Here is a 24,676-nt window from a genome sequence, read left to right as displayed (position 1 = left end):
CAAATAATTAAAATCCACAGGGAGATTATCATAATCATTCATGTATCTTATCAGACATTTTAATCAGACATGCTTATTTTTAATTATTGGGAGCTATTACTGACATTATAACAATCTATAATTCAATTTGATCAAGCAGAATTGTACAGTTGCTGCCATCATTTTCAAAACATTTTCTTTCTTCTTGAACTCTTTGATATTAGCTCCCCTATATCCCCTTTCCAGACATGCTTTAAAAAAAGTTATATTGGCATATACTTCATATATCGTATAATTTAATTGTTCGATCATGCTTTTTAATGGCTGCCAAGTGCTCTGAGGGCCAATGGAAAACATTTCAAGGATGTTCTATTTGAGGTAGGCGACCTGGGAAGCAGGGAGCCTTGGTGTTACTATCTGCTCCCCAGAGAAAGCACAAATGGAGCTGGCACCAGATCTCAGTGCCTTTGTCCAGACTTCAGTCTACAGCTCTTTCTACTGGTGCTGTCGCATTATCAGCGTGGTATTCAGGGTGAGAGCTTGAATTATGTGATGGGATTCATATTCATATCAGTGAGAATTTAGTGGTCTCTCGATACAGAATTTATGAACAGAAACTAGAGGAGGAAAGTTCACTGCCTTTGAGGAGTTTAGAATCAAGTAAATAGAATACATGGGAGGGGGGGCGTTGTTCCTAGAACACTTGCTGTACAACATGGAAGTGAAAACAAGAGGAAATGATGCGCAGAGAATGCACCTGTTCACTCACCAAACATTTCATGGCTGTCATCTTTGCTGGGCCCATGCCCTACAGAAGATAACACTCGTCACGTCTGTAACAAATACTTCCTATTGAAACACATTAAAAAATTTGCTTAAGATATATTTTTGGTGTTGTTTTTTAAATAGTTTATCAGCCCTGCAGGATGCTCAGCTTCTAAAAAATATTGATAACAGACCAAGACATGAAGGCTGCAGTAGAATTTATTAATGAAAAGCGGCATGAAGCACCAGTTTGAGCTAACTCCTTGGTAGGAAATGAAGAGAAGTGAAGTCCGGTGAATGGGTACGCTTGGGTAAGTGGTTTCTTACTTAACAAACAAGCCACGGCGGCTGTGAAATATCCTAGTGTAATAGTTTCCCTAGTTTTAGACACACATCTCCCCACTCCCCTTAGGGAGAGCTGGAAGAAAGAGGAAGAACGGAGGTCCCCTAGAAAAACGATACTGGAAAAAATTCTGTGGAAGACTACGTACGCCCTGTTTTCCTAGGAATCCCAACTGCGTGCGTTCCATGTCAGTTCTTTTTGTGGTCCAGCCGAAATCTTTTCTCTTCAAATTTAAACTCTTGCCTGAGCGCTTCAGGGGCTGACCTTCCCGATAGTAACGAAAGAGACCAGAAGTGGAGGGAAAACCGCGCCCCCAAGAGGCCGTAACCCGCCAAGCCGCCGGACGCTGCCGGCCTGCGGCCCGTGGGCGGAAGCGCGGCGCGTGAACTACAACTCCCAGCGGGCCATGCGGCCCGCCGGCGTCACGCCGCTCTCGCTGATTGGCGGCTGGGAAATTTGAAAGGAGGGGCTGGCGCGGAAAAGCGAAGGTTGCCTATTGGGTCCTCGCGGAGGGTTCTGGCTGTTGAGCCCGGGACCTTGGAGAGGGAGAGGTGGGTTTGGGAGGTGCTGGCGGGCGAGCAGAGGTGAGTGGGGCCCCGTGCGCTGACGCTGGCGGGGAGCGGAGGCCCCTCAGCCGTGGAGACGCGGAGATGGGCGCCCGAGAGCTGGGTGCGGGCTGCGGGCCGGGACGTCGTGTCCGGGAGGGCCGGGATCGACCGGGAGGAAAGAAAAGCTGTTTTCTGTACAGTGGGAGCCCGGTGCCCCAGCAGGGCTTGGTTTTGTGTCCTGATAAGCTTCTTCACCGCCTTCCCTGGCCTCGAAGCCCTTCGCCTAACCCCCGCCGAGCGCCAAACTAATCTCCGCCTTCTCTGCCCCTCTCAGCACTCCGGCGGCGCCATGAGGAACTTTAAAGGCGTTAACTTCGGGACCCTGCTAAGCAGCGCGAGGGAGGCTGAAGAGCTGCTCCCCGAGTTGAAGGTGGGCGAGCTGTCTGGCTCCGGGGGCTCTGCGCTGCCCGCGCCGTGGGAGGAGTTGAGGGCATGCTGCTGTGGAAGAATGGCAGGAGGGCCTGGGACTTTGGCTTCCAAGGCGGGGAAGGAGATAACTTGGAGCCGTGGTCCACAGAAATGTATCGTGGTTTAGAAGCAGAGAGTCAAGAAACCTCTCCTGGCCCACTCCGCGCCGAGTGCCCGCCCCCTCCCTCCTTTCCGTCGTGACTGGCCCCCTTACCTCTTGCTCTCTGCCTAGGAGTACCTGTCCAAACCTCGGGCTGGCCCTCCCAGCTGCCGCTATGATGCCGAAAGAAGACAAGTCTGCGATGCCATCCTGAGAGCGTGTAATCAGCAGCTGACGACGAAGCTGGCCTGCCCCAGCCACCTGGGGAGCCTGCTGGAGCTGGCGGAACTGGCCTGCCACGGCTACCTGGTGTCCACCCCCCAGCGCCCTCCCCTTTACTTAGAACGCATTCTGTTCGTCTTCCTGCGGAATGTTGCTGCCCAGGGCGACCCTGCGGCCACAGTCCGCCTCGCCCAGCCCCTCCACACCTGCTTGGCACAGTGCTCCCAGCAAGCGGCTTCCCAGGACTACGAGGCTGTAGCACGGGGCAGCTTTTCTCTGCTCTGGAAGGGGGCAGAAAGCCTGGTGGAGAGGCGAGCTGCCTACTCAGCTCGCCTGAAGGCCTTGAGCTTCCTGGCACTGCTGGAAGATGAAAGTGTCCCCTGTGAGGTCCCCCACTTTGCTTCTGTAACAGCTTGTCGAGTGGTGGCTGCCCACCAGTTGTTTGATCCCACTGGGTCTGGGCTGAGGGAAGCGGATGCTGACCTCCTAGGTGACCTGCTCACCAGGCATGTTGTCAGTACCTTGGTGGGTCAGGGAGGGAGCCCCGCAGGCCCTCTTTCTCCCCAGCGGGCCCTCTGCCTCCTGGAGCTCACCCTGGAGCACTGCCGCCGTCTCTGCTGGAGCCAGCACCACGCCAAGGCCATCCGAGCAGCGGAAAAGGCCCGGGGTTACCTGAAGAATACGGATCTGGCCCCCTGCCTCCACCTGTGCCAGCTCGGGGTGGAGCTGCTGCAGGTTAGGGAGGGAAGGCCCCAGGAAGTGACCAAGCTTCTGGTCAAGGCATCAGCTGCCCTGAATGCCAGTCTGGAGGCTCCGTCACCACCGCTGCGTGCCTTGTGTGACAGTTGCCAGTTCTTCCTGTCAGGCCTGGAGAGAAGCCCCAAGCAGCGCTACACACCTGACACTGTTCTGGGCCTCCACGCTTTTCTCGGCAGCTACTGCTCCCTCCTGCGGCAGCTGCGGGATGGGGTGAGTTTAAGGACTGGGAGGTGGGGTGGGGACATGAGCCTGTGGATTCACTACCAGCTTGTGGCCTTGGGCAAGATCCGGAAGCCCCAGCCTCCTCCTTGGCCGACTGCTCTCTGGACTCTGCCTGGCCAGCCAGCACCTTGAGCTTGCCTGAGAGGATCGTGGCTCCTCTTCCTGTCTTTCTTCCTCCCTGAACTGTGGCAGCTGTCCAGGACCCTGGGTCCGTCTTCAACCTGGAACTGACTCTGGATCGCTGACCCTCCCACCCACCTCCTCTCCCTTCTTCAGGTCTCTGGGGACTCATCCAAGCAGCACAAGTCGCTGGTCCAGCTGCACTTCCAGGGACTCCACCTCTACACGGCGGTGGTTTATGACTTTGCCCAAGGCTGCCAGGTACCAACCACTTAGGCACCGGAGATCCGGGGCAGCATCACAGGGTCTGGGCTGCTCAAGGAGCTAGGTGGCGCTTTTGGTTTGCTTTGACTTTTAGACCTGTCATGACTCCTCTTACCCTCACACCCTTCCTGTCCCTTCAGGGAGCTGATGAGGCCAACCTAGCCCAGCTAGTGGAGAGCTGCACAAGCACTGTTGTCTGGATGCTGGAGGCCCTAGAAGAGCTGTCAGGCCCAGCGCTGACCGACTATCTGGGGATGACTGGTAAGGACCTTGAACCCAGATAGGGGCACATAGGAGAGGTCATCCCTCGGGAGAAAGGTAAGTGGGAATTGCTGGATGGTGCTGATCACTGCAGGCCTCTTACTGGCCTGAGGAGGCCGTGACAAAGATGTTGAGAAATCGCAGTTAGCCGCCTTTAACACCAGTAGACTTGGGCTGAGGCTCATGTATAACAGCAAATACCAACTTCCTTCTCATTGGGTTTAAAACTTGGTTTATTGTTTCATGAAAACGTTTGTGCTTGCTATATGACTTTTCTATACGTTTAAAATGTAAAGAGCCCTTGCAATTAAAAATAATTAATTAAAGGAACACAGGTAGCCCATTCACATAGCTTTGGTATTCAAACTGCACCAAAGGACGCAATGAAAAGTCTCTCACCCACCCTTAATTCTTAGCTACGCAAGTTCCACTCCAGAGGCAATTAATAGTGCCAATTTCTTGTTCTTCTGGAGATACCAGACACACACACACATGTACATTTACATGTATACATGTATATTTACACCCTTTTAAGCTGAAATCATAACTATGATTTTATTGAGATAAGTGTGTGCCTTGGTGGGTTTTCGCAAACTGGGCACAATTTGTAGCCAGTCGTCGAGGGACTGCATGACTGGACCCGAGAAGCCCTTGTGCCTCTTCATGTCACAACCCCCTGCTCATCACCGTAAGCCGCTGTCTTAACAGCATAATTGAGTTCTGGAGTTGGCATCAACGTGAGGGCAGTGAGTTTTCATTTTTAGAGTTCCTAATAATTACTTTTCCCTCCTTTTATAAAAAGCCTTACTCTTCAATCATAGGATCCCATTGGGTTCCATCATTGGAAGGTTCTAAAAAGCTTTAAAATTTTTCAGTGGTCGAATCAAGCCAGGGCCCATGAAAATTGTTAGTTTGAACATACCTTTCGCAGGGAATTGGAAACGGACTCTGTTGATAGCTGAGAACTGCATGAGTGTGTCCTTGGGATTTAGGAAAATTCCAGTGAACAGATAGGCACTGAGTACTTCCGGTGGGCCCTGCACCATCATGAGTGTCTAGGATGTGTCTGTGAGCAGCACCAATGTCCCTGCCTTGTGGAGCCACCTGCTAGTCTCGGGGAAGGGGACACTTAATAACTCAGTGAGCCAGTTACGGACATGCCAGAAAGCGCTAAGAGGTGTGGGAAGAAGGAAAGGGTGTGTGGAGCAGGGTAAGAGGGGGGCGTAAGGGATCAGGGGGTGAGGAGCACAGGATGACAGGAGCGAAGACCCAGAGGACGTCAGGAAGGTGCCGTATAGGTCCCTGGGAAAGGGCATCCCTGGCCAAGGAGACAGCCAGTGACGAGGCCCTAGGGCAGGAGAGTATCTGGTATGTTCATGGGGCAGTGAGGTGGCCAGTGTGGCTTCAGCACAGTGAGGGCAGGTCAGAGACAGTGTTTCCCTTAAACTGCTGACTTGTAGCAGAGATGGAGCCCCTTGGGGGTTTCAAATCCTCTGATCTCCGACGAAAGGCCTGGCAGTCTGCTTGTGGAAGACTCAGTCCCCGAATCTGACACACCCAGGGCTCCCCGAGACTGTTGAGTTCTGTGAGGTGGCTGTGAACATGGGAGGCGAGGGAAGCTGGATCTAGGAACGGGGACTCCTTTCGGGACGATTTCCGCCTCATTCCCCAGCAAGAGGGGTCGCTATCTGATGTAGAAGCTGATGAACAGACACTCCCGCTCCCCAGTCAAGCCCCAGACCGGATGTCAGATTCCCGTTTGTTTCCTCCCCTGCAGCGTCTTACACCAGCAACTTGGCCTACAGCTTCTACAGTCACAAGCTCTATGCTGAGGCCTGTGCCGTCTCTGAGCCTTTCTGTCAGCACGCAGGCTGCGCTGAGCCAGACACCTTCCCTGAGGTGCCTCCTGAGAAGGTATGCGGGCCTGAGCCGGCAGGAAGGCGGGTCCTGTGCTAGGAGGGAGACATGGGTGAGTAGCCGGAGAGGGCCGGCCCAGGGGGCGTCAGGAACTGCCTGTTGCCGTCAGCATCTGGGACAGCACTTCCCACACCCTAGCTGCTTTATGATTTCTTATTCATGTACTACTTTTAATTGACCCACTTGTCTTAAGTCAGCGCAGTCGAATCACCTTTTACTCAATGTAAAAGCGACAGTCATGTCTGCCCCCGACTAATGGCTTTGGACTTTCTGGGGCCGGGGACCCTCAGACACGTGGGTTTTTCCAATGCTCCCCAGGTGGTCCTCTGAGCAGTCAGAGGGAGAATCCTGTCTTAAATGGGGACACTGGAAATCTTTGATTGGTGGACAGGGTGGGTCACAGCGTGGCTTTCAGCCCCCAGGGAGGTGATGTCGGGAGTGGCTGTGCGTGGCATCACTATGGGAACGGGCATGTGGGCCGGACTGGCAGCAGAGGAGTCGGGCAGGCAGAGGGGGGTATGGGAAGGGGACTTGAGCTGAAGGAGCTGGTCTAGGCTCCTGCAAGGGGTTAAGGGCTAACTTGGGAAGGAGGAGGAAGAGGGAAAGAGCCTGCATTTCTGGCTCTGGGATAGGACTCTGGCCGCTGAGAAGGGGATTCGAGACGGAGGCACAGGGCTGTGAGCAGGGATTCGGGCATGGGGTAGACTGGAACCTCGGAGAGGGCTTGGCGCTCCCCAGGTATTTAATTCTTCGTTAGGTAGTCTGCTGTGGGCCTGGGGTGGCGGTGGGAGCAGGAGAACCATGCCCCCACTCCGCTCCCCAGGTGTGTGTACACCTGTGCATACCAGGACTCACACTGCCGAGTTTGCTCTGTCCCCACCCTCTAGCTGCACAGGTGCTTCCGGCTGCATGTGGAGAGTCTGAAGAAGCTAGGCAAGCAGAGCCAGGGCTGCCGGATGGTGACACTGTGGCTGGAAGCCCTGCGGCGCTGTGGCCCGGAACACATGACCGAGCCAATCAGTTTCTGGGTTCGGGTCAAGATGGACGCCGCCCGGGCTGGAGACAAGGAGCTCCAGCTGAAGTGAGTTGGGGAGAGAACCTGGCTGGCCCCCCTTGTCCTTCCAGCCTCACGCTTGAAAAGGCACTGAACCCTGCGTTCGTCAGTCAGCCACATGGTGCTCCCTCTGTGCCAGCAAGTGGTACTGAGGGGGGATCATGGTGAATCAGGTTCTTGCTGTGGCCATCAGTGGTGGTTCGGTGAAGAGGGAAGGGCTTGCAGTGGGTCCCGGAGAGGAAGGCCGTGTGCACTGAGACTGGGTGCTGTGGAGCAACCCGCCGGTGAAATAGCTCAGGGATGGAAACTCCAGGCAGGGCATAGAGAGGGTCGCTGGGATCTAGGACGAGGAGTAGTGTCGAATGAGATGGTCAGGGTTGGCAGAGGCCTGGTCATGTAGGGCTTTATGGGCTGGAGGTATTACACAGAGGGGCACCGGGGCCTGGTTTGTACTTGTAAAGTCTCGACCGGCAGCACCAGCCACAGCTGGGACTCACAGGCATGGGGCAGTCTCCGGCCTCACAGCCCCGCCTCTTGTTGGACCTCCTGTTTCTCAGGACTCTGCGAGACAACCTGAGCGGCTGGGACCCGGAGACCCTGGGCTTCCTACTCAGGGAGGAGCTGCAGGCCTACAAGGCGGTGCGGGGTGACACCGGGCAGGAGCGGTTCAACGTCATCTGCGACCTGCTGGAGCTGAGTCCCGAGGAGACACCTGCCGGGGCCTGGTCGCGAGCCACCCACTTGGTGGAACTGGCTCAGGTGCTCTGCTACCACGACTTTGCCCAGCAGACTGACTGGTGAGGAAGCCTACCTGGGGCGGCCACTCTCACTTCTGGCCCACGGTCTCCTGGGCCCTCTGTCTACCCTGTGTTGTCCTCTACGTCCCCGAGTGCCCCCACAAGTTCAGTCAGAGGCCATTAGGAAGCTAAGAACAGAAGAAACCAAACAAAGTAATAATCTAAGAACAGTCAGTTCTTACGATGTGGTCCCGCTTAATACTTCCCTCGTGAAGGGATCGCTGAAGATGTGGGTGACAGCAAAGTGTGGTGTGGAAATCAGATGGTGCCTGGCAATCAGAAAGGATAGCGTCTAGGGTCTTAAAGACTTGTCATCTCCGTGTGAAGTGTCAGCTAAGCATGCGCAGAAATTGCACACCAGCCCATGCGATCTGAAGATTGTAAATAATAAAATCCAAGCTCAGGAGGGAATTGTGTGAGAGCTTCAGTTCTGAGCACTTGATTGGCAGAAGACTGGTGACAGTGAAAGCTCCCGATCCATTAGCACTTGGGTTAAGTATTCCCGAACTGCCTCAGCCCTCTGACCAGGGGTGTGAACAGTCTTGCCCTCAGAGTGCATTGGAAAGTAGAGTACCCCAGATATAGTTAGGTTTAAATTTAACATCTTATTAATTTTCCTTTTTGACCAATTGTAAAATCTTGTTTTTTCTGCTTTCTTTTGAATTGAGGATTTCTTGTCTTGTTGGGTTTTGTTTGTTTTTTGAGGTGTTTTTGTTTATGGAGTCCAGGAAGAGAGACAATAGTTTCTTAGGGTTTTGACAGGAGAGGTTGGGGGAAATGGATGGCTTAATAATAATGAATACAAGAATAGAGAAAATGTTTTAAAATTGATTGTGGAGCGTGATTTCCCTGTCCTAACTTGTTGGCTGGAACCCTGGCCCCTTTCTCTGCTTTCCCTTCCCTCCCGGGAGTTCTTTCCCTGCCTCAACAAAATCTTTATAAAAATAAATAAAATTGATTGTGGTGATGAATGCACAACTCCTTTTACTATATGTATTTATTTGTCTTTTATGGGTCTTCTTTAATATATTTAAATCACAAGGGAGAGGCTAGCTGTTCAGCCCTGTGGCCGGTGCTCATCGTGGGCCCGGCTGACATGCCGTCTCCCTGCAGCTCTGCCCTGGATGCTATCCGGGAAGCGTTGCAGCTTCTGGAGTCTGTGAAGCCCGAGGCCCCGGCTGACGACCGGCTTCTGGACGATAAAGCGCAGGCCCTGCTGTGGCTCTACATCTGCACTCTGGAGGCCAAGATGCAGGAGGTGAGCGTGGTTGCCGTGGGGCCCAGCAGCGAGGGATGAGGGTTCCCTGGGCCCCCAGTAAACTGGTATTATGCCCCACCCCCCCTTCCCAGGGTATCGAGCGAGATCGGAGAGCCCAGGCCCCTAGGAACCTGGAGGAATTTGAAGTCAATGACCTGAACTATGAAGATAGACTCCAGGAGGATCGTTTTCTGTACAGTAACATTGCCTTCAACCTGGCAGCAGATGCTGGTGAGGGAGTGGTGGCATGGGCTCTTCTCCTTGGCTCCCCAAGCAGCACTGGGGCCTGGTTGTGTGAGAGGCTTGCCTTAGGAGGAGTGGGTGCTGGGTGCTGGGCAGACAGGTTGGCACAAAGGGTGGAGGGCATTAGGGAAAAAGCCGAGTTCTCCCCAGATGGGAGGCTGAGGGAGCTGGGGCCCATTCTTCTGCCTTGCAGCTCAGTCCAAATACCTGGACCAAGCCCTGGCCCTGTGGAAGGAGGTGCTGAGCAAGGGGCAGGCCCCAGCCGTGCGGAGTCTCCAACAGACAGCAGTCTCTCTGCAGATCCTAGCAGCCCTCTATCAGCTGGTGGCCAAGGTAATGGCACAGGGTATCGATAGAGCCCTCTCTCTCTCTCTCTCTCTCTCTCTCACACACACACACGCGGGGGTAAGACTAGAAGCTGAGTTCCTCCCCTTTGACTTGTGAACCCCCAGAGAAGCCAGATAACTTGGGTATTAAGAGTGTGGGCTCTCATGAGGCTCCATCATTTACTATGGCGTGGCCTTAGGCACCCTCATCTCTGAACCGGCGATGATAAACAAAGCCTACCTCATAGGGTTGTTGGCATTCTGTGAGCTGATGCCTGGAACACGGTTTGCATGCACAGTGTTCAACTGTTAGCCATCATTCTTGTTTCCTAGAGGCCTGTATGACCCTGCCTTCTATGTAGCTTTTTTGTTTTGTTTTGTTTTGTTTTCTTTTATTTATTTATTTTAACAATTTATTGGGGCTGATACAATTCTTTTCACAGTTCATACATATACATACATCAATTGTATAAAGCACATCTGTACATTCTTTGCCCTAATCATTTTTTTCTCTTTTCTTCTTTTACATTTTATTAGGGACTCAAACAACTCTTACCACAATCCATACATATACATACATCAATTGTATAAAGCACATCCATACATTCCCTGCCCCAATCATTCTCAAGGCATTTGCTCTCCACTTAAGCCCCTTGCATCAGGTCCTCTTTCCCCCCCCCCATGTAGCTTTATAAACAGTTTGATTACACGTTTTTAATGTGATTCCAGAGGGGTTCATAGGGCCATCATCCCCACCCCGGGAAACTCCTCCCTAAACCTCACACTGGGAGCCCCATACAACGTGACTGTGGGCTGTCCACCAAGGGGCCTCAGCTCTAGATCTGACTCATGGCCCTACCACAAACCTGTTATATGACCTTGGACAAGCACCCTAACCTACGGCGTCTTAGGGCCCTCCCCGTAGGATTGTGACCAGGGTTGCTCTGAGGACCTAGTCGAGAAGTCCTCCGTGTCGCAGTGCCTGGCTCCTATATAGTACGTGCCCAGCACATCCTGGCCCTTGTTGTTCATTGGCATCTAGGGTTTAAAACAGAAGCGGGTAAGCTGCTGTACAGGCTCCCTCACTGCTCCAATCTTGGGGCTCCCTGAGGGTGGCTGATGGTTGCTCTGTTTGTAGCCACATTTTGCCCAGGTCACAGACCCAGGTGCCCAGGTGCGGGGATTGGAGGGCAGCCGTGGGAGTGTGGAGGGAGCGGGGTAACATGACTGCTCCTGGCTGACTAGCCCCTGCAGACTCTGGAGGTCCTCCTGCTCCTAAGGATCGTCTCCAAGCACCTAGAGGACCCCGCCAAGGCAGCTGCTGCCTCCTGCCACCTCACCCAGCTCCTTCTGACTCTGGGCTGCCACAGCTATGCCCAGGTGAGTGCCCGGCCAGCTTCGCCTGGGGGCCTCGGAGGGAGATCTGGCCTTACTGGCCCCCTTTGGTTTGAAGTGGGAAGAGGGTGGCGGGGCAGCTTCGGTGCCTTCCACTGTCATGTCGTGCTGAAGTCTGTCAAGCGGGCAGCGGGGTGGCTGCTGGGGGAAGAGGTGGCTTCCTTCTCCGTTGCGTCCCAAGGCCAGTTCTTCACCAGGCCTCACAGATTCTGCTCCCTCTCGGAACCAGCTGTCCCATCACGTGGTACCCCTGGTGCTCTAGGCAGATCCTGCTGATCCTTTCTTCCCAGACCGCTTCTGGTGCCCTGGTTGACGTGTCACTCGCCCAGCACTGTCACAGGCCCTGCAAGCGGTCCTAAGCTCCTCTTCCCCTTGGCCCCATGACGGCTGGTGCAGGCTGCTCAGGCACACGTCTGTCTGGTCTCTGCTGGGGTTTTGCATCGCTTGCAGGATACCCCCTGACTCCCTTGTGTCTCTCACCTTTCACATTCCAGTCCCACCCCATTTGCTTGCCACTCCCAGCAAGCACCTGGTGGCCCCTCCAGGCCGCTGGTTGAACCGGCACTTTCCACACAGCCTGGTCTGCGGTTCTGTGAGCCCCTCTAGCCGAAGCACTCCCTCGCCCCCTGAACTTCCTCTTCGAGGCTCAGCTCCACTTGTCCCCTCGTTTCGAGGGCAGAAGCTGTCACTTTCACTTCCCCCTCCCCCCACGACCCCCCAGTTAGCACCTCTGTCATTGCCATCGGGTCGTGGTTCCTTGCGCCCCAGCAGCGGCATGCGGTAGGAGGAAGGACCTGTTCACTCTCTAGTCAGCTGTGTCTCTCTCGCACAGCGACTAGAGACTGGCCACCCCTGGCAGATTGTAGGGTCCAGCTTCAGCATTTTCCTGGCAAACGCTCGAACTCAGGGGAAGAGCCCATCCCGCCTCTCACAGCAATTTAAAAATCATTCAAGGGCCAGGAATCTTTACAAATAAGTCGTTCTTTGCTGAACAATGACCTTTAAAGTTTTTCAATTTTCCATCAGAGCCACATGTCCAGAGCTGCATATGGCTCGGAGCCGTGACTGGAGTCTGCCTGGCTCTCCTTCCTCCCCCGAGTGCTCCCTGTCTCCCTAGGAACACCTGCAGGAGGCGGAATCGAGCCTAAAGCTTCTCGATGGGACAGCAGACATGTGCCAACTCCTCACCCTCACCTGTGCTCTCCTTCGGAGTCACCTCTGCTGTGCCACCCAGAAGGTACACGCGAATGCCTCACTTCCTCCAGCTCTGAGGTCCTTAGAATGTTCTGGCTATTTCCCTGGAGCGAAGAAGCATGTTCCTGTCCCCGGGAAGCCTGGCTTGCTCCCCTGTTCTTCTCTAGTAGGCCTGCTCTCTCTGCTGCTCTTCTTGCAGGCAGTCTGTCCTGACTACAAACCAGCATGGTGGTGCTGTGGGAAGGGCGGGAGCCCTAGACTGGAGAGCTCCTGGGATCCCACAGCCCCAGTTGTGTGACTCAGGCTGCAACGCAAGGGGCTGGGTCATCTGAGTGCCGTGGGCAGCCGCAGCTCTCTCACGCTCCCGCCGCTCTTCCCCGCTCCAGGTGGCAGAGGGCGTCTCTCTGCTGCTGTCTGTGCTTCAGGACCCTGCCCTCCAGAAGGCGTCGAAGGCTTGGTACTTGCTGCGGGTCCAGGCCCTGCAGCTGGTGGCGGTCTACCTTAGCCTTTCCTCAAACAGCCTTCCTGTGGCCCTCGGGGAGCAGCTCTGTGCCCAAGGTGAGCAGTTCTCCCTGGGCAGGGCCGGTGGCTTCCCGTCCGCACTCTCATCTCTGCTGTCCAGCCGTGTGGCCTAACCTACCTAGAACCTGCACAGAGCAGGCCCAGGGTGCCTGGGGAAACGAGCAGGCTGTCATCCGACTGCAGGCACTCATGGGTTGGCGTGTGGCAGCTTGGCTTACTGTACCGAGGGTTCTGGGACCCCTTTGAGCTCAGGCGGAGAGTTCTGTGATCGGCCTTGCCGAGCCTGCCTTGGGTGCAGGCAGTGGCTGCACGCTTTGCGTTGGGGGAGGAGGTGGTGTTGGCTCGCTCCTCTGTCAGCCCGTCTTCTGCCGAGTGGCCTGTGCTGAGGAAGTGCCGTCCAAGGGTCCCCCTTCCTTTCTCCGCCCCACCCACCGCAGGCTGGCAGACACCTGAGGTAGCGCTCATCGACTCCCATAAGCTGCTCCGAAGCATCATCCTCCTGCTGATGGGCAGCGATGTGCTCTCAGTGCAGAAAGCAGTGGTGGAAACGCCGTTTCTGGACTATGGTGAGTCTGGGGAGCGAGCAGCGCCCTGTGGAAGTGAGTGGATGGCGACGCTGGCAGTTTGAGCTCCAGAGCTCGGGCTTCACCATCATGATGACAGCGGTCTTGTCTCACTCTTGCTGCAGGTGAAAATCTGGTGCAAAAATGGCAGGTTCTCACAGAGGTGCTGAGCTGCTCGGAGAAGCTGGTTGCTCGCCTGGGCCGCCTGGGCAGTGTGAGCGAAGCCAAGGCCTTTTGCTTAGAGGCCCTAAAGCTGACGATGAAGCTGCAGATGCCGCGCCAGTGAGTGCCAGTCAGAAGAGATACAGTTTGAGACCTGAGGACCACCTGCCAAGCTGTGCCACAGATGAACACGTTCTGCTTGGCACGGGCTTGGTGGGATTATGTTTTCCATGGCTAACCAGGAGGGCAGTGCCGAGCCAATCAAGGCTGTGTGCTTTAATTTCCTTAGGACTTGCCCTGCCCATGGTCTGCTAATATGCATCGTAAACCCCAGAAGGGGGAGGGATCCAGTGTGCTGTCTCCTAAATCTGTCTGCTGCCCACTGGGTTCCTGTTTTTTGTTCTCAAGGCTGGCAGTTTGGGAAACTACCCTAATGCGCCAGGATGCATTGGGCTGAAAGGAAAAGGCAGAGAGCTTTCTCCAGAAGCCTTTGAATCAGCTTGGGGGGTGAGGGCTTTTGGGGGTGAGTCAGAAACTGGAACTATCCTCCAGGGACACAGTATCCCCTGAGGCTCCCCATCTCTTCTCCCAACAAGGTGTGCCCTCTTCCTGGTGCTGAAGGGGGAGCTGGAGCTGGCACGCAGGGACCTAGAGCTCTGTCAGTCTGACCTGCAACAGGTGCTCTTCTTGCTGGAGTCATGCACAGGTAAGCAGCCAAGCCCTGCGCTGGGGGTGGCGGCGAGAGTCCCACGGACACTCTACCCATTTCTAGAGGCAAGGTTTGGTGTCCTCCTAAACCAGATGTCCACCTCAGGGCTGCTAATGGACAGGCAAGCAGTTTGGAAACCCCAGCCACTCTGAGGGAGAAAGACAGGGCTTCCTACTCCCATAAAGAGCTCTGTCTGAGAGACCCACAGTTCTACCCTGTCCTATAGGGCTGCTGTGCAGAATGGACCTGATGGCATTGAGTTGCGGAGTTATCACGAATTAGGTGAAGCTTTATAAAGTATAAATTATCAGTCTTCACAATGCATTCATACTTTGTTTCAACTCATCCATTGCAACTGGGCGTTCCACTTGTCTGTATATGGCCAGTAAACTTGGCTTCTTGTAGGATTGTGAGTTTTGGTGCACATTTTCTCCCACTCTATCCAGGACCTTCTACTGTGATCCTTTTCCAAGTTGGTGGTGGTGGTAGCCGGGCACCATCTAGTTCTTCTGGGTTCAGGGCTCTGCGGACTGGTGCTTAGGCAGTCCATTATTCCATTGGGCTGTTTTCCATAATGTCTTTCAAGTTTTATCACTTTTCTTTTTTGCCTCCCGGTGGGGAGACACCAATAGGTGCACCTTAGATGGTTGCTTATGAACTTGTAACACCCAAGTCACTACGCAGCCAAGTAGGATTTAGAGTGCCATCTCTGTGTACTGTGTTAGGTGTGTAGACCTTGGTGCCCAAGGCTATGAGTCTGATTCCTCATGCCCACAGTCTCAGTCCTTCAAGGAGTTTTCTTAGGTCTTAAGAATTATTCATAACTCTTTCCCTGGTAGGTTCCACTACATTCATTGATATATTGCCGCAAAAGTAAACGCACATTACAGATATTCTCTGTCAAATCTCTCTATATATTTGTGAGTGAGTGTGCCCCCACTCCCTCCCATTCCTGTTCAGCCTGCATATCTGTGTAAGGATCCACTCATAGATCACTACAGGGTGGTGTGGCTCACGAAATATTATGTGCCTCCGTTGCCTTTAGCTTTTGCATACCACTCAGTGTTTGCCCTACCTCTGTCCATCGTGTTGTTGTTTTTTTAAATCATTAGGGGCTCATACAACTCTTACCACAATCCATACATACATCAATTGTATAAAGCACATTTGTACATTCATTGCCCTCATCATTCTCAAAGCATTTGCTCTCCACATAAGCCCCTGGCATCAGCTAATTTTCCCCCTCCCTCCCTGCTCCTCCCTCCCTCATGAACCCTTGATAATTTATGAATTATTTTGTCATCTGACACTGTCCGACGTCTCCCTTCACCCACTTTTCTGTTGTCCATCCCCCAGGGATGAGATTATATGTAGTTCCTGGTAATTGGTTTCCCCTTTCTACCCCTCCCTCCATCCTCCCGGTTTCGCCACTCTCACCACTGATCCTGAAGGGATCATCCACCCTGGATTCCCTGTATTTCCAGTTCTATCTGTACCAGTGTACATCCCCTGGTCTGGCCAGATTTGTAAGGTAGACTTGAGATCATGATAGTGGGCGGGGAGGAAACATTTAGGAACTAGAGCAAAGTTGTATGTTTCATTGTTGCTACATACACTATACCCTGACTGGCTCGTCTCCACCCCACAACCGTTCTGTAAGGGGATGTCCAGTTGCCTACAGATAGGCTTTGGGTACCCACTCTGCACTCCCCCTCATTCACAATGATATGATTTTTTTTTTACTTTGATACCTGTTACCTCATCCCTTTGACACCCTGTGGTCACACAGGCTAGTGTGCTTCTTCCATGTGGGCTTTGTTGCTTCCAAGCTAGATGGCCTGTTTACCTTCAAGCCTTTACTGTCCATCATTTTCAACCAATGTATGTCATCTTTCACCTGAGTGGTCTCTCCTTCAAGTAGTACTATCTATCTGCTAGCCCAGGACTGCGCTTCCCTCCCTGCCCCTCCCGTGCCTGGTAACCATACAGTATGCATCTTTCAGTGCGAAAACCTCTTCTTGATGTTTTATAGTGTGGTCTCATACAAGATTTTTCCTTTTGACTCACTTCACTCAGCGTGATGGCCTCCAGGTTCATCTGTGTTACGAGGTGTTTCATAGATCCAATGTGACTCTTTAACATTGCCTCATCTTCCATTGTATGTACCATGTTTAGCTATCCATTGTTCTACCTGTAGGCATTTATGTTGCTCCCATCTTTGTGCTGCAGTGAACCTGGGTGTGCAGGTAGACCTCTATACCTTGGCTCTGGTTTCTTTAGGGCGTAAACAAGTAGAGCCATTGGCTGCACCATTTCCCAGTCCCAGCAGCAGTGTATAAGGGTTCCAGTCTCTCCACAGCCCTTGTCCGTGTTTACTGTTTGCCAGTTTTTTTGCACTCCAGCTGGGGTTAGGTGGTATCTCATTTTGATTTCCTCTCTTGATGGCTAATAATTGCATGCATTTCTTTATATATTTGTTGGCTTCCTGAATGTCTCCTTTGGTGACATGTCTGTTCATATCATCTGTTCATTTTTAAACTGGGTTATTTGTCTTTTTCCTCATTGAGGTATGAAGGTTTCCATTAATTTTTGAGATTAGTCTAGTCTGAGATGTCATCACCCGAAATTTATTCCTATTCTGTGCGTTGTGTTTTTACTTTAGGTGAAGTCTTTTGATGCACATGTCTAATTTTCAGGAGTCATCTGTTTTATTTTTCTGCTGTTTATTATCTAGGCTATGTATCAGGGCCCTTACATTCATCCCTATTTCTTCATTGGTGGTCTCTCATAGTTCTAGGTTTTACAGTGGTCTTTGACCCATGTTGACTTAGTTTTTGTATGTGGTATGATCTGGGTTCTGTTTCATTCTGCAATTGGACATTCAGCTTTGCCAGCACCATTTGTTAAAGAGGCACTCTCTTCCCCCATTTAATGTGCTCTGGCCCTTGTCAAAGATCAGGTTACCTGTTTTGACTACTGTGGCTGAGTAATAGGTTTTGAGGTGTGAAGCCTCCTACCCTTCTTTAGTAGGGCGCTGCTGATCTGAGACCTCTTTCCTTTCCATACACAGTTGGGAATTCACTTTCCCATCTCTTTAAAGAATGATACTGGAATCTTACCTACCAATCAATTTCAGTAGTACTGTGTTAAATTTTCCTATTCATGAGCCTGGAATAGTCTCCCATTTGTGTAGATCTTTTGGTTCCTGTAGGTAATGTTTATTATTTTCTTTGTACAGGTCTTATTTCACTGGTTAGATTTATTCCTAAATATTTAATCTTTCAGATGACTTGCAAATGGTATTATTTTCCTGACTTCCTTTTCAGACCTCTGTTAGTATATAGGAATCTGGCTGACTTTTGTTGACCTTATACCTTGCTACATCTTTCGATTACTTACAATGATTGTCTTTGGGCTTAAGTCTGTATAGGATCATATCATCTACAGAGTTTTACTACTACTTTGCCAATTTGGATGCCTTCAAGTTCGTGTGGCTCTGTTTTTAGGTAGGAAGAAAAATACTAAGCCCTAATTAGCATGCTGTTGATGTTGTTAGGTGTCTTTTAGTCAGCTCTGACTCTTAGTGACCCTGCATGCCACACGACAAAATACAACCTGGTCCTACTCTGTCCTTAGACTTGTCCATTGTTACAATGTTGAAGGTCTTTATTGCTGAGCCTCTACTAAGCATGACGCGGTTTGTAAACAGCACAGTTAGCAGAGGGCTAAGCCCTGGAGTGGTCCAGGAGGCTCTTGGTACCATTTCTCTCAGTCTTGTAATTTTTGTTCTGTTTTCTCCTCAGAGTTTGGTGGGCTGGCCCAGCGCCCAGACTCCGTGAAGAAGGTCCGCCCTCAGAAGGGGAAGCGGCAGACCCGAGCCCCCCGCTCTCCAGAGCCCCCAGAGGAGGAGCTCTTCCTGAAAGGCCCTGCTCTGGAGTTGGTGGCCACTGTGGCCAAGGAGCCTGGCTCCACAGCCCCAGCCACTGTCTCCTCCCCGATCCTGAAAATCAAGCCCCAGCCCAGTCTCGCCTTTCTGTCTCACGCCCCCAACTGTGACTGCCCACTCTGTGCCAACCCCGTCCTCTCAGCTGTCTGTCTGCGCTGGGCACTGGTCACAGCAGGGGTGAGGCTGGCCATGGGCCATCAGACCCAGGGTCTGGACCTGCTGCAAGCTGTGCTGAAGGGCTGCCCTACAGCCACCAAACGCCTTACGCAAGCCCTGCAGGCTTCCCTGAGTCACAGAGCGCCTCCTGCCCCGGCCCTGAGCCTCCTGGACGAGCTCTTGGCTCAAGCGTATACACAGCTGGCCCTGGAGGGCCTGAGCCAGCCGTCAGATAAGAGCCTGGGGAAGGTCCTGGAGTCAGGGCTGAAGTTTGTAGCAGCGAGGATCCCTCTCCTGGAGCCCTGGCGAGCCAGCCTGCTGCTGACGCAGGTCCTTGCAAAGCTGGCTGGCCTCAGCTGCTGTACTACCCAACTTTTTGCCAACTCCTGGGACTGGCAGCCACCTGTACTAAAGGATCTCCTTGGCTCAGAGCCCGTCAAGCCTAGGAGCAAGAAGCATCTGGGGTCAGGGCACCAGAAGGTGACCCCTGCCGCCCTGCCATCCCATAATGCCTCTCTGAAAGGTCTGGATAGGGGAGGACCACCATGTACACCCAAGCCCCTGGGCCAGGTTAGGCAGGCCGGTTCTCGCATCCCCTTCACTGTGTTTGAAGAAGCCTTCTTCACGGAGAGCAAGCCTGAGGTTCCCAAGGCCCCCAGGGTGCAACAGAGGATCCAGACACGCCTCAAGGTGAGGTGGGGCGGTGGTGGGTGGGCCTTGTCCTGAGGCCTGCAGGGCAGGTGTCTCCATGGAGTCCAGCCCAGGGCCCAAGGGGCCCTTCCTCACTATCTGGCCAACCCTGGGCTCTTCCACTGCCAGCCCTTGATCCAAGTGGCCTTTCTTTGCCTTGGAAGGACTTTCCTTGACTCTGTTCTTCTCCCTTTTCATCCTTCTTTCCCCCCCCTCCTGTCCCACCTTGCACCACCCCTGATGGACCCTAATGGAGGGAGAGAGGGAGGGAGACCTCTGGGAGGTCAAGGCTTCAGTTTGGGTGGTGACTCTAGAGCGCCACCTGCTGTCCGAAGGTGCATTGCCACTGAAGCCCCCTTGGCCCTGGTCTCTTTCCCTCCCACCCCAGGTGAACTTCAGTGATGACAGTGACTTAGAAGACCCTGTCTCAACGGGGGCACAACTTACTGAGGAGCCGAAGAGACGTGGCTCTGCTTCAAGGGGCCGGGGCCGGGGCCGGGCCCAGGGCCAGACTAGGCAGGGCTCAAGTTCTAAGACTACGGTGGAGTTGGCCCCAGCTAGTGCCCCTGGGCCCCCTGGCCGGAGTGGCAGGACTCGGAGGGCCAAGAAGGTGGCGTCTGCACACTGTGAAGTGACAGGCCCCGAGACCCTGAGGGCCATCCCTGAGGAGGAACTGGCCGACAGCCGGCTGGAAATGAGCTTTGAAGTCCTCAGGGGCTCTGACGGCGAAGGCACAGCCTCAGGTATGGAAGGGAGGTGACTTACTTGGGGGTTGTCCTGGTGTGGGTGGTAGGGGCGGCAGGAGGGAGCTCTGTAAGAAAGGCGTTTCCTTGGCAGGTGGGAAGGCACCAGCTCCAGGACCTGAGGCTGCCATGGGAGAGTGTGAGGTCCTACGACGGGACGTCAGCAGGGAGGAACTTCCCACCCTGGGCCCAGACAAGGAGCCTGATGATGCCCTCAGCCCCCAGCCCCGTACTGCCTCAGCCCCTGTAGCCATCAGTGAGTATGCTGGCCCCTCAGAGAGGTCATGCGCCTCTAGGTCTCTTGAGTCTAAGGCCTTTTCCATCTGTGCAGGCTTGGGGTCCCCACCTGGGCCCAGTAGCCTTGGAGCCTGGTTCTCACCCCCAGCGCTCTCCCCCATTGGCCGTGCGCTAGATTGCTTCCACGCTCTGAGCTTTGTCTCCTTTCCTGCAAAGTGCCGACCACCCCAAGGGCTTTGGCGGGGGAGAGTCATGGCTACTTCTAAGTCACTAATGGAGGCTGGGCAGAAAGAAGGGCTGCAACTAGAGATATGTCTTCATGTTCCTCCAGGTCTCTCCACCCTGGATGCCTTCTGTGACTCACTGAGCCTTGCTTTCCGTGGGGTCAGCCACTGCCCTCCTAGTGGGCTCTATGCCCACCTCTGCCGCTTCCTGGCCCTGTGCCTGGGCCACCGCGACCCATATGCCACTGCCTGCCTTGTCACCGAGTCTGTCTCCATCACCTGCCGCCACCAGCTGCTCACCCACCTCCACAGGCAGCTCAGGTGAGTGGCCGCCATCCTTAGGGCTACGAGGCGCCTTCTTCAGAGCAGGAGGCGGCCCGGGTTGGGGCAGATTGGAGGAAGGGTCTAGATGCCAGAGGAGTGTGGAAGCTCACCCCTACCTGTGTTGCCTGCAGCAAGGCCCAGAAGCACCAGGCAGGACCTCTGGACGTGGCAGAGCAGCTGCAGGGGCTGAGCCTCCAGGAGCCGGCTGGCGCTGTCCCCCTGGCCCGTATCCTGCACCTCTTTTCCTTCAGAGCCTCCGACTCTGGCCTCTTCCCCCAGCCCGAGAAGGAGTGTTTCAAGGAGCGCCTGGCTCTGATCCCCAATGGTACCGTGCAGGCTGCTGGCCTGCTCTTCTGCCTCTATGCATCTCCTTCCCGGGCAGCTGGAGGAAGTCAGGAAAGGCTTTAGTTGATTTTCTGGACTTAGGAGCCACACGGCAAGAAAGGCACATGTGATATGTTAGCTGTTTTCCTCCATTAGCCATTTTGTCTCTCTCACCAGACAGACCTCCACTCTGGGAATCATATGCTTGCACACCTCCACTTGGAGGTGGAGTTGGTCAGAGTGTGTCTGTGGGGCTGAGCTCAGCTGTCCAGGGTCTCCCTGAATCTCAGTAACAGATGCCTGCCGTGCCTCGCTGTGGGAGGGCCTTTTTTGGGGGTTTCAAGAGGCAAATGGAAGTAGGAAAGCTGGGTTCTGTCTGCAGGTAGCTGGGCGGGCCAGGAGAGACTTCTGGATTGCCTTCCCTGATAGATAGGGTCGAGATTCCTGCAGAAGCGAGGGAAGGGAATTCCTTTTTACAGCTGAGATAACTCAGGGTGTCTCCACATCAGGGGTGACGGTGTGCGTGTTGGCCCTGGCCACCCTCCAGCCTGGAACGGTGGGCAACACCCTCCTGCTGACCCGTCTGGAAAAGGAGAGACCCCCGGTCACTGTGCAGATCCCCACCGCCCAATGCAAGGTAGTTTCCCAGGCCCAGGGCTGTGGCCGTGCCGGCTGGGTTTTGGTCAGGCTGCGGGCCTTCTGTGGGCCGGGGGTGGAGAGATCACTGTCACACAGACCAACAGGCGTCTCCCTGCTCATCCCTCACAGCTTCCTCTGAGCTCGGCCCTGAGGGAGTTTGATGCCATCCAGAAGGCGCAGAAAGAGAACAGCGGCTGCACTGACAAGCGGGAGTGGTGGCTGGGGCGGCTTGATCTGGACCGCAGGATGGAGGTGTGTGTGCCAGGGCCTGGGGGTGGGCCTGCCCAGGGAAGGGGCTGCAGGGTGCTGGTGTCTTTTCTCGGGCCCCTGCTCGGTGCTTAGCTTCCTCTCATCCCTTTTTTGAGTGAGAGAGGCAGAAATAAAATGTGTTATTACTTGAGACATTTAAACATGAGCCCAGCCAGCACATGGAGGGGTTTAGAAAGAAGTGTTCAAGGAAACACAGGAAAGGGATGGAAGCCTCCTTAAGCATCCGTTTCCCAGCTTTGCCCTCGCTCCAGACTACTCTGGGCGGCTGCTAATAGAAAGGGCGCTGGTCTGAACACAGCCTGGCACCTGCTTCCAGAAGATCCCAGCCACGGGGATCCATGACGCCCCGTTCTACTAAGGTACACACGGGGTCGCCTTGAGCTGTAATGGAGTGGACGGCAGCTGGTTTCCATGCGTTAAAACAGTGATAAGTAGCCCTCTGACCAGCTGTGCTCTCCCAGAATGTTGCTACTTGCCCAGGCGTCCTCAAACGACAGCCTGCGGGCCACATGCCCGCCGGGTGTTTTTGCCCCATTTGGTTTTTTACTTCAAAATACGATTTGTGCAGTGTTCATAGGGATTTGTTCATAATCTTTTTTAAAACTATAGTCCGGCCCTCTGACGGGTCTGAGGGACAGTGATCTGGCCCCCTGTTTAAAAAGTTTGAGGACCCCTGTAATCTTGCCTTCTGTGATTGGCAGAAAGACACCCGAGACAAATACTACCCCTTTGAAAACCCAGAGTGTCCGTGGGGCAGGAAACTCGGCTTCCTCAGGCTGAAGCCTTGGTGTCCTGTTCCATCCCCTGGCAGGCTCTCATCACATCCCTAGAGAAGTGTGTGCTGGGCTGCTGGCGGGGACTGCTGCTGCCGTCTCAGGAGGACCCCGGCCCAGCCCAGGAGGCTTCCCGCTTATTGGCGCTGCTGCAGGAATGTGGCTGGAAATACCCCAATGCCACGCTGCTGCAGGTGAGTGAAGGGAGCTGGGTAGGGAAGCAGCTGCCAGACGCTGGCTTCAACCATCGCTCCCTGTGAGTGGGTGGGCGGGTGATGGCAGTGGTGCCTGTCCCCTACAGGTCCTGCTCAGTGGGGCCAGTGTTCTTACCCCTCAAGACATTCAGGCCCTGGCCTACGGGTTGTGCCCAGCCCAGCCTGAGCGTGCCCAAGAGCTCCTGAGTGACGCCGTGGGACGCTTACAGGTGCCGACAGTGCCAGGCACTGGGCACCTTGTCTTGGTGCTAGACAAGGTGAGGATCTGCAGGCTAGAGGAGGGGTGGGCATGCTCTCCCATGGCAGCTTCTGCAGAAGGGGCACGGGGTGGAGGATGGAGACAGCAACCTCTGAATACATTTTTCCCAGGACCTGCAGAAGCTGCCATGGGAGAGCATGCCCAGCCTCCGGGGACTGTCTCTCACCCGTCTTCCCTCCTTCCGCTTCCTGCTCACCTACTCCATCACCAAAGAGGTGGGGCTCCAGAGGTGATCCTGGGGGTGACTGGCTTTTGGAGGGGCCTGCTTGGAGACAGAAGCCTGGGCTCTAGAGGTGTGAGGGGGGGCCACGGAAAGAGTTAGGAGGGCACTGTGCTGTCCAGACCAGGCTCCTGAATCCCCGCTGTCTTCTCAGTCCAGGGCCTCATCCGTGCTGAGCCAAGGAGTTGATGCACGCAGCACCTTCTACATCTTGAACCCCCACAATAACCTGCCCAGCACCGAGGAGCAGTTCCGAGGCACTTTTAGCAGGTCAGGAGGCCCCTTTGAGCCTGAAAGGTGCTGCAGAATGCCTTTGACTCTGTGCTCCCTCTGCCATGTGACCCCTGCCATGCCACGCTTAGATTCTTTGTCCTGTCTTCTCCCTCAACCCCCACTGCAGCAAAGCTGGCTGGAAAGGGGTGATCGGAGCAGTCCCCAGCCCGGAGCAGGTGCAGGGGGCCCTGACAGAGCATGACTTATATATGTGAGTGCTCAGGACAGAGGTGGGGGAGGGGCACCAAGGATAGGACCCTGTGGTTTGCTCTGGGTTAGAGACTGATGTTGGGAGGGCACGACTCATCTCTCCTTGCCCCCTTCTGCCACAGCTATGCCGGGCACGGGGCTGGTGCCCGCTTCCTGGACGGGCAGGCTGTCCTGCGGCTGAGCTGCCGGGCAGTGGCCCTGGTGTTTGGCTGCAGCAGTGCGGCCCTGGCCGTGCATGGGGACCTGGAAGGGGCTGGCATCGTGCTCAAGTACATCATGGCTGGCTGGTGAGTGGCCCTTCTCGGTCGGGGCTTTCAGACTCTTGGGCCAGCCCCAGGAAAACCAGCAACGTTCACTCTCGCATCCCACTTCTGGTCCCATCTTAGCCCCCTGGTTTGCCTGGACGATTAGCCCTTAGAACTGTGGGTCAAGGGTGCTCCTTCTCAGTCCAGTCCTCTGGACTTACCTCTCCCCCCCCCACCCCCCAGCAGCTAGCCATGTTTTCCTATGTAGTCTGTTTCAGAGCCCTCACTCTAGAATTCTGCCGTCTCTTCCCAGCCCCTTGTTTCTGGGCAACCTCTGGGACGTGACTGACCGCGACATCGACCGCTACACATCAGCTCTGCTGCAGGGCTGGCTTGGAGCAGGCCCAGGGGCCCCCCTTCTCTGCTATGTCGCCCAGGCCCGCCAGGCTCCCCGGCTCAAGTATCTGATCGGAGCGGCCCCAGTAGCCTATGGCCTGCCTGTCTCTCTCCGGTGACACAGTGGAACCCTTGAGCCCTGTGACTGGTTTACCTCCTTACTTGCTGGAGATTTCCCCACTTTTATTCACAAACCTTTCCTTATGACTTAACTGTAATATAATAAAGATGTTATTTAAACTGTTTTATGTAACTTGTCTGAGAACTCTTGAAGAGAAGATGACTGCCCCACTTCCCCCATGGTACCTAAGGGAGTGAGAAGAGCCTGCAGGAGAGTTCAA

General features: G+C 54.3%; 1 protein-coding gene across 3 annotated transcripts; it reads left to right on the top strand.

Annotated features, from left to right (window-relative positions):
- Nucleotides 1-1,538: 1,538 nt before the first annotated feature.
- Nucleotides 1,539-24,583, top strand: ESPL1 (extra spindle pole bodies like 1, separase). Of its 3 annotated transcripts, none has more exons than XM_075551613.1 (31): nucleotides 1,539-1,638; nucleotides 1,970-2,065; nucleotides 2,336-3,394; nucleotides 3,683-3,787; nucleotides 3,931-4,051; nucleotides 5,829-5,965; nucleotides 6,856-7,049; nucleotides 7,580-7,819; nucleotides 8,933-9,077; nucleotides 9,170-9,308; nucleotides 9,514-9,653; nucleotides 10,892-11,026; nucleotides 12,159-12,278; nucleotides 12,622-12,793; nucleotides 13,195-13,323; nucleotides 13,446-13,602; nucleotides 14,079-14,188; nucleotides 17,995-18,983; nucleotides 19,372-19,726; nucleotides 19,806-19,982; nucleotides 20,295-20,508; nucleotides 20,643-20,836; nucleotides 21,345-21,472; nucleotides 21,604-21,726; nucleotides 22,556-22,711; nucleotides 22,819-22,989; nucleotides 23,102-23,206; nucleotides 23,366-23,481; nucleotides 23,612-23,695; nucleotides 23,817-23,981; nucleotides 24,253-24,583. In XM_075551613.1, the coding sequence occupies exons 2-31, from the start codon at nucleotides 1,985-1,987 to the stop codon at nucleotides 24,452-24,454; spliced, it is 6,363 nt and encodes a 2,120-aa protein (XP_075407728.1). In that variant the 5' UTR covers nucleotides 1,539-1,638; nucleotides 1,970-1,984; the 3' UTR covers nucleotides 24,455-24,583. The 3 variants fall into 3 exon arrangements, with proteins under 3 accessions (XP_075407728.1, XP_075407729.1, XP_075407727.1); XM_075551614.1 differs by having other exon boundaries at nucleotides 1,566-1,671; nucleotides 19,821-19,982; XM_075551612.1 differs by having other exon boundaries at nucleotides 1,566-1,671.
- The last annotated feature ends 93 nt before the right edge of the window (nucleotides 24,584-24,676 follow it).

Source organism: Tenrec ecaudatus, chromosome 6, assembly GCF_050624435.1.
Source record: "Tenrec ecaudatus isolate mTenEca1 chromosome 6, mTenEca1.hap1, whole genome shotgun sequence".
In the NCBI taxonomy this organism is placed as follows: Eukaryota; Metazoa; Chordata; class Mammalia; order Afrosoricida; family Tenrecidae; genus Tenrec; species Tenrec ecaudatus.
This window is presented reverse-complemented; position numbering and strand designations above follow the sequence as displayed.